Below are 9,120 nucleotides of genomic sequence, written 5' to 3'. Positions count from 1 at the left end.
GCCGCTTCGCCCCGCGCCCGCTCCGCGGAGCAGGTAACGGCGCCCGGCGGGACGAGCGCGGCGACGCGCGGGGGGCCGCGCGTTTCTGTCACTGCGGTCGCCGGCCGTGGGGGAGCGGGCGGGAAACGGCGCCCGTTTGGTGCCCCCCGCACCTCGGACATCGCGGGCGTGACAGCAGCGGTGCCGGCGGCGCCTTCCCTTCGCGCGGGGGCTTAGTGCGAGGGGAGCGACCCCCTCCTGCTCCGCCGGGTCCCCGCGGCCCCCGGGCCGGTCCCCGCGGCCCCCGCGCCCCGACGGGCAGCGGCAGCTCCGCGGGTAGAGGGGCGCGCGGCCCGAGACGGCGCCCGCCTCGGGTAACTCTGCGTGTGTGTGTGTGTGTGGGGAGGGGGTCTTGGTTGGGCCGAGACCCGCAGCGAAATATATATYTAAATGCAAAACGGCCCGTTCAAACAGTGATCCATTATGCGCTTGGTGTGAAACGCTATCAACATTTAAAACTTCATTGTCTCCTTTGTACCAAATCCCTGTAAATCTTCCACTAGCCTTTACTCATTTTCATGTGAAAAGCCTGTTTGGGCTGAATAGACAGCAATCAGCAGCCTCTGGACTTCTCTCTCTCTCTCTCTCTCTGGAATGTCAATTAAAATGCAGATTTTTTTTTTTTCTGATCTCTTAGTGGCCAAAGACTTGAGAAAAACAGGATAGTCCTGGAAAGCAAATGAAAGGAGTTTGAACAATGAAAAAGTCCTGAAGCCGCCAGCCGGTTCCCATTAGTCTCCCAGAATTAATGTTTAATAGCTGGGATGCTCAGATCTTCTTGATGACTGACCTGTGATGCAGAGTCTTATTATCTTTACATGTATATGTGGACACCCCCCCACACATATATTTGTTTTTCATACATGTGATTATACAAATGTGTGACAGCTGTTTTCAAAGCTTCACGTACCTGGATGTTTATTTTTTTTCCTGATGGAGCTATTAGACTATAGTTAGGGCATTTGGGTTGGCTTTGGGGCGGGAAGCTCTGATTTTACTATTCCCTGTCTCCAGATTCTGGAGACTTATAAGCGACGTATAGATCTGGTTAATGTACCCTGCACATCGTCCTCTCCCGGGGGAGCGATAAACATCTTATAGACAACAGTGGCAGCAGATTAAAAAGAACACGGAGCGTTGAATTTAATTAATGCCACCGCCGAACAAGTACGACTTGTTTGTGCGTGTGCTTAAAGCAAAGTGCAGCTTGCAGGAATTTGGTCGGGCTCCCAAACCAGTCCGCGTTCCCATGCTTGTCAGTTTGGCAAAGAAATTCGGGCAGGTATGTGAGGAGGTGAAAATTGCCTCGCTGAGCGAGTGGCAGGGAGAGGCATCCATCAGGGCGGCTGACAGCTCCGCCGCGCCGCGCGCTCCGACAGGGCTCCCTTTCAAGGGGAAAAATAAACACTACGTGTGGCTCTCGCCGAGGCCGAGGCTCCGGGAGGGATTATTGTAGTCAGGAAGCCAGCGCTGGGGAGGCCAAGAGGCATGTGGGGCTCTGGTCCAAGCAGCGGCGCGGAGGGCCCGCCGTAATTGCCCCGCGCAGGAGGTCTCGCCAGGGACATGTCCCCCAGCAACTGCGGCCACTCGGCTATGAGAGGAATTTGATTTTGTTGCTTTTCCATTGGACTTTTTTGTCGTYGTTTTTCTGTGGAGGGAAAGGGCAACCCTCGAAGCACGGGCACTTGTCGTGGTGGTGGAAGGTGTTTGGTTGCGTGGATGGAGGCAGAGCTCGAAGTTTTGCTGCCCCTTTGCAAGATGCTGCTTTTGATTTTTTGTGTTGGCCTGTGGGTGAAGAAGCTCTTCTTCCATCTGCTGGCGAATGTTCAGGTGCAGGAACGGTCAAAAATCTCCAGGTGAGAAGGTGTGTTGGCAAGGAGCCTTGTGCTACAGGTCAGGACGTGGGACCGTGGCAGGAGCTACGTGCYTTAATTGGCTTGTAATGGAGCCCAAAGGTCTCCAGGAGCTGAAATGTGAATGGAATTGATGCTGTTTGCAGAACAGTCTGGAATATATGTTAGCATGCCAGTATGTTTTCTTTTTATTTTGTAAAATTATGATTAAATTTTGCATTTATGTTCCTAGCCTTTAATCAGGTTTCACGGGATGATTTGTGGAAATTGAATTAACATTACATCCAGCCTCTTAATTGGGATTTTTCCCCCCTTTACATCTGGATAAACGCAGCACTGTGGCTGCCAGTGAATCAGAGGGTGTTTGGGGGTGGCAGTGTCCCCAAGGAGGGCTTGTCAGGTCCTTCCCCACCACCAACCAGTCACGCAGGTAGAGCTCACCTCAATCCCGCACCTGCTCAGAACTCCTTTCGAGACATATTCTTCACAAATGCAGTGATTTYGTGGTGTTCCCACTGCAGATTTAATTGTGATTGCTAACTGGTGGGCTGGAAGGGGACTGAGCATTGAGCTGGTACTAGTGGAGGTGAAATAAAACAGCTTGAACTCTCATGGCTTCACTAGAAATACCAAGTGCTGCTGATTTTTCTCCTCGGCTGCCTTATTTATGTCTTCTAAAATCCACCTCTACTGACTCCAGAAGTTACTGTATGGAGTATCCAGCATGAGAGAGACCTCACAGCATTGCTGCTCTTTGCACAGTGAACCTGGTTTGCATGTAGCAGGTCCCAGGCAGAGCTTAGTAAAATRTGAGCGCACTTTTTAAGGGTTGGCTTTGTGAAGGGGGAGAATTATTTGTCCGTGTTCCTGARGGCCACCTGTGGAGGTGCCATAGGGCTCTGCACATTCCCATGACTGGGATTTTTGAGAAATTTGCCTTTTCCCTGCGTTTCACCCTTCCCATTTTTAAGGCTGAGGGCAAGAGGGAAGAAGAGGTTTTATGGAAGGGAGAACTCCTGCTGGGGAGATMTCCCGTGAAACCACAATCTGCATCAAACTCGATACAGATTTTAATTGTCTGCAATGCAGTTTAATTAAGAAGCACCTCTGCAAAGGCAAACTGGGCTCTCAGACATTCAGTTGGACACTGAGCTAAGGTGGAAGGAGGGAAGCGTGTGGAAGACATGGAATTCCTCAGGTGATATAAAGTTTTCCCGATTATCTAAGCCTAGGGAATATTTTTYGATCGTTTTCCTTGTAGAAAAGTACTGAATTACTGAAAATTCAGTTGGCTGTAGGACTGCTTAGGAAAAAGCACTGAAAAACAAGGCAAACTTACATAAACTTTCAAACAATAACAAGAATATAATTTGTATAATTGTGGTAATTTTGTAGCATTAAAGGTTATGTGCCTGCACATGTGCCTGCTTTTGTTTTCTTTAAGCTTTATATTTTTCTGTCATTAAAATAGCTCCCTAAATATGTGCTGAGAAGTGATTTTGTGAAAACAAGGAGGACTTGGTTACGCCTCAGGTGATGATGGAAGCTGCTAACAGAAAATGAAAAGTCACTCACTTTTCACATATTCCTGAAGCTGGAAAACCACTTTTCCCATCCTCCTCCTCCCCCTCTCGCCGCCGTTTGGGGCTTTGGGCAGTTTCGCAGCTTGTGTTTGAGATGGTGTCGCTGACCCTGCTCCGTGTCCCTCTCGCCCGCAGCAGCAGAGGACGTTGCCGGCGAGGACGAGGACGCGTTCCCGTGGCCCAAGGCGCCGCTTTCTGCCCATGCTTCTGTAGAGGTGCTCCGATGGGATTAACGTCCACATGGAGATATGGAAATGGACCAGGAATTTACACTAAAAAGATGGTCAGCTGGGATTCCGGTTGCCTTGTATGCCTGGTGGTGGTCACCATGGCTGGACTTTCCCTCGCTCGACCTTCGTTTAATTTAGTCGTTGAAGACGCCACGTTGGAACCTGAAGGTAAATCATCCTGCAATGCTTAATTATGGAATAAGAGTGGATTTAAAATGCCTGAATCGCTGAAATAGGATTCAGCTTCTTTATATACTTTTGTAAATATAAGGCAAGTAACAGATTAGCCCTCAATGATTCCAAGTTTTTTCACTCTTCATGTTACATATGGACTCTGTTCAATACAAGCATGTTTATGTTTAACTGTATGGAAGCAAGTGGTCTCCGTGTTTGTTTCTGAGATTCTTATTCCTTCACTTAATCTCAGTGTGTGCCTAGGAGTTTTCAGGAATGGGGCTGTAAGAAAAGCAGGGTGTTGTGCTTGCACCCCGGGTGCATGTTGGCATCTCCAGAAATGACAGCGTTGGTCTAGCTGCATGTTTAAGTTAAGAGGGGAAGAAAAATGCTGATAATTTCTCATTGCACATCCCGGTTGTTTAACTTTGCTGGGCACTCTGCTGAGAGAATAAAAACAAGCGTCTCCGCGCTATTGCTGTTTGTAGTTGGTTACTATAAATCTCCCTGCTGTTGCTCATGTCCCGAAGCCATCAGTGCCCACCGTGGATTGCCGGCTGTGGAAGTGTTTGCATCGGAATAGCTTCCATAGGGGTTTATTACTGGGAAGGCAAAGACTCACCGAAACGTTTATGTTGAAAGAGATGTTTCAACGAAACCTCCTGCTTTGAGCTTGTRTCTGGTGGTGTTTTTGTAGGTAGGTCTTTTACTCAAGCTTCCCAACGTGCTTCCCTTCTGTGAAGGGTTAAGACAGGCTGCTGTTTTATTGGCAYGAGTTGGCTGCGTTATGAGAAGGATGTTGCTGCTTTTGGAGGACCCTTCCTGCTCCCTAAGCTCCTTCGCTTTCACCTTGCAGGGAAAGCGAGGTGTCCTCCATAAGGTGGCTGTTGGCTCCTTGGTGGAGCACTTGCATTTCTAGTAATTACCAAAACAATATAATTAATAATAATTAATAATCYATAGATCGATTTTTAGCCAACAAGCATGGTGGAGACAATATGGTCTTCACACATCTTGCTATTCACATGCAGAAATAGATCTTTGTTTCCGATTAATGAATTTTCATGCAAAACTTATTCGTTTCTGCCCATTGCCTCTAAAAATAGATGCCACCAGCTAGTACATTTTTAGAATCCTTTCCAAGTCCACTTTTATTGATGGCAGAGCTTGAATTATTTAGTGGTGATGAACCATCCTCTCTAGCAAGCATTCCTRAAAAAGCCTAACAAAGTATAGTAATATTGTCATCTATCATTGACGGGAACTGTTGATAGCAAAAATTTTTCATTTTTCCTTTTTTTTTTAGAGGTTGCATGAGAATCAAAAAAAAACCCCATATCTCATCAGCACTTACTGTTTTATTTGTTAATTGTACATCTGGCGCCCTTTTGGCTTTTCAGAAAAACGGCAAAATCGTGAATAATTCTGATTTCAGACGAGCTGTTTGCAGGGATGTCCCCTAGATTTAGGGCTAAGTCAGAATGAGATTGCATGACTGGTGAAGTATTTTACAGGTAGAAGACCAACATTTTCTACTTATGCTTAGTGATCTTTTTTTCTCTGCTTTTCACTGTTATTATTTTGAAAAGCACAGCTTAAAAATGTACTTCTTCCAAAATGAATGTCCAGCRGGTAGAATCTGGGTTTTATCAAAGTGTAAATTGTTAAAAGGGGATGTAAAAAGTCTTCCCTGGGCAGGAATGTTACTTACATGAAACAATTTCAGATGTGCAAACCCTGAATCATTACCAGAAAGGAGGAAAAAAGCTTCCAAGCTAATGGTATAATAAGAGCTTTTATGCTTTAAAATACAGGGAATTGTGTGGGATTTATATCGGAGATTTGGGAAATAAAACCTCCTTTATGTACTTCATTAAATCCCTTTAAAAAATACCGATTTTTTACACAATCACCCTCTCTGCGTTTCATCACTGCCACCCACAAGCTCTCTGGGCTGAAAACAAAACAAGAAACCTTTGGGAAAAAGTCCTTCAAAGACAAAGCTAACCCTTTTTTATTCTTTTTTCTGAATTAAATTTTGTAAATTCCCAGTATTTGTGAGCAGAGGGTCGGTGTGCAGGGTGAGGTGCTCCAGCAGGACAAGCCGTCCAGGAAGGTGCTGCAGCATCTGGAGAGCACAGAGGGTCCACAGGGCTCTGACATTTCATGACATACTTTGATCCTTATGTTTGATAGACCCTGTTTGATGTCTCTATCTGTTGGCACATTCCTGGTGGTATTTCCTTTCCCAAACTTTCCATGGACTAGACCTACCTTAAATCTTTTCTTGTTAGGTAATGGGAGCTCTGATTGCACAGTCCCAGTGACTCCGAAGGCAACCTTAGCAGGGAYCGAGATTCATCTCAATTTTCATCTCTTTCGATATATAACATCTAGTGGACACATATTCTTGTCTCTTAGCTAAATACAACTCACTCTAGGGATATATGCAACTATTTTGTGCGTAGTATCCAGTTAAACATGTACTTTAGCACAATTAATGTTTATCCAACGGGGGATTCAACTGCGTCGACGTATACAGGACACGATATGTGTCAGACACTGCAGTGCGTCCAAGTGTTTTATTTTTGGTTACGTGCAGTCTCAACGATGTCTTTCGTGGCAAGCTTCAATTTTTATAAGACTCTGGGCTAGCAGAGCTCTCGATCTGACCCGTGACCGGACACAGCATCTCGAGCCCCTGTGACTTGCAGTGTCGGTGTTGATGTAAGGGRTGCTCGCTACGGGCTGCATCCCGAACCCGTTTATTGCTCTTGCAGTGTGTTCTTCCTTCAGCTGTGACGGGTGGTGACATCTGAGACTGTRAGTGGTGTGACACAAAAACAGCACCCGCAGGAAACTGGGCACTGCCAACGTTCAAATTGCATCTTGCATCAAGTGCTTATATATCCATTTTTTTTACTCTAGGGAGCTTAAAGAATTTATGCTGTTAAGTATTTAGAAGTAGTATCTACCCCAGTACGTATGTCGGAGTCATTCTCCTTCTGTGCACCCGGGCTCCGAAGCCCTTTGATGATAGCCAACATTTCACAAGGGCTTTGACCGCACACACGGCATGAAGGGTTACTTTGTGAACTGAATAATTAGTTTAGACATATATTTGATAAATAGCAAGCTCTCCCTTGACCTTTCCTTACCCAAGTTGTGTGTTATCGTTCTGCTGGGCAGCTAATTTAGTCTCTTCTGCACAGAGTGGCCTTGGAGCACCCACTCGGGTGCAGCGCCAGTGGGTTTTAGTACTTTTAATTTAGGTCAAATTTCAAAGGACTAATTTCGGCTTTGCACAAGAGACAGCCTAATTCCATCGCCTGTGAAAGTCACAGCAGTTTAAAATGGGCCTTAAATGTGTGTTTGGGAGGTTCCTAGGAGGAGCTGAGATGGAGCCCCGCTTTAGTGGGTGATGCTTAACTGGGCTCTGGCAGCAGCTCACAGTTTGTCACTGGTTTTAACTCTGTCACAGCGTTTGCTGACAGCAAGCGACATAAGAGACATTCCGTGCAGCACCCAAAGCAATGTATTGATTTTTTTTTGTTTAAAAAGGAAGGAAAAAAGAGCAAATGTCCGTACTTTGAGGTTAAGGGCACAGGCTCCGCAGAGCCCGGCCGCACGAGGCTCCAAGTGGCGTTTGCCTTTATGCAAATACATTCACAGATTAGTTTTTTCTTAGAATGAATGTTTAGTTTGGGAACACATGGAAATGGGGGGAGAATACTTAATTGTAGTTATTTTGTATCATTAATGGGGGAAAATTCCTTACGAGAAGTCTCATATTTTTTAAGCGTTAAAAATTTTGTGATTCTCAGGATTGCAGCTTTGCAATGAGAGACTTTTTCTTGCAAGCAAGAGAACACCTTAGCAATATAAACGTGTGTTCTTAAAAGAACCATCACCCGCTTAGGCAAGTTATGTCTTGCCTGTTTGCAGTTCTGCACCTGGTTTAATTAGAAGAGAAAATTTATTTCAGTGTAGTTCAACAAGCGCAGGACTGAAAGGGACACAGGAACCCAAAACATGTCTGAAACGATTAAGAAGCTGGTGTTTTGCACCCGTTTTGCTCAGGGTTTGGGTCTGCCGTCATTAACCCCAGGCGTGCTGCGCTCCTGGCTCCTGTGTTGGCGACGTCTGCGGGAATCCGGGCTCTGTTTCCTCCGGCAGGGAGCCGGCAGGGTACAATTATCCTTCGAGCAATGTTGGGACTGATTGCAGTGGGAGAAGGAGTTTGAATTTGGGTTTGCCTTGTTGTGCCCTGTGGCAGGAGCATTTTCGTGAATTCAGCACCCCAAAGTCAGAGCCCCTCTTTCCGCAGCAGGCRCTAGCCTGTTTCTTGAGCTGCTCGCGAGTGAAGTTGGAACAGCTCTGAAGACAGGCAAACCCTAAATAAAGACCAGCCTTTGGAGCGCGCCGCAGCCAAGAGCTCCTGTTGTAGTTAGGCAAAAGCAACTTATTTTTTTTTTACTTTTAAAGGCAAGTATTTATTACCAGTTGATGCACATCTCTGCTGTATCTTTTCCTATGTCTTTATTGTTATCATTACTTTTTTTTTAAGGAAACTCTGTTTAGCTGTTTCAGAATTAGGCCTTGTCTTTCCTAGGTTCTCATTCCCAGCACTGCTGGCGTAGACAGGTTTCAGAGACTTCAGTTTCTGCTGGTTTAGGTCCTTTTTATTGCTTGTCGTTGCAGAAATGATGTTCTCCGTATCAAAGAGGGGCAGGAGGGCAAGGCGAGCGCTAGCTGAATTCTGCTGTGCTGCTTCCTTCAGTCGCCTTGCTATTTTTATTTTAATTGTATTTTTTAAAACGACGGTGGTGGACGCATTTGGTAAACCTCAGAGAGGCTGCAGAGTTTGGAGATGTGACCTACTTTAATTCCCTTCCTCACATGCCTTTGCAAGTTCTGTGTAATTATTGCTTTTCCTCCCCCACAAAGAACTGGCTCCTTGCACTTTGGGACATTAACCGATTTCCAGCAGCTTTCCAGAGCTCCCTACCCTAACAAGCCTGCCTGAACAGCGAGCAGGGGGATAAACACAGCTTCAGTTGGCAGAGTTTAGTAGGAAGGGCGATGGTGGTGGGAAGGGAGAAAGAGGAGGACGAGAGATAGCTGGGGAGAACGAAATTCCTTTCCTCTTTCCTTTCCTTTCCTTTCCTTTCCTTTCCTTTCCTTTCCTTTCCTTTCCTTTCCTTTCCTTTCCTTTCCTTTCCTTTCCTTTCCTTTCCTTTC

At 46.0% G+C, this 9,120-nt stretch overlaps 1 protein-coding gene across 5 annotated transcripts in view; it reads left to right on the top strand.

Annotated features, from left to right (window-relative positions):
* The first annotated feature begins 3,609 nt into the window (after positions 1-3,609).
* FGFR2 (fibroblast growth factor receptor 2) overlaps positions 3,610-9,120 on the top strand; it is a 69,063-nt gene continuing 63,552 nt past the window's right edge. For 3 of the 5 annotated variants that reach the window (XM_026050639.1, XM_026050640.1, XM_026050641.1), the window contains exon 1: positions 3,610-3,873. In XM_026050639.1, the coding sequence (XP_025906424.1) occupies positions 3,699-3,873 (175 nt within the window). In that variant the 5' untranslated portion in view covers positions 3,610-3,698. The remainder of the gene's footprint in view (positions 3,874-9,120) is intronic. The other 2 variants (XM_026050644.1, XM_026050643.1) reach the window with 1 other exon arrangement.

This window comes from Nothoprocta perdicaria, unplaced genomic scaffold, assembly GCF_003342845.1.
Source record: "Nothoprocta perdicaria isolate Ctin4 unplaced genomic scaffold, notPer1 scaffold_7, whole genome shotgun sequence".
NCBI lineage: Eukaryota > Metazoa > Chordata > Aves > Tinamiformes > Tinamidae > Nothoprocta > Nothoprocta perdicaria.
This window is presented reverse-complemented; position numbering and strand designations above follow the sequence as displayed.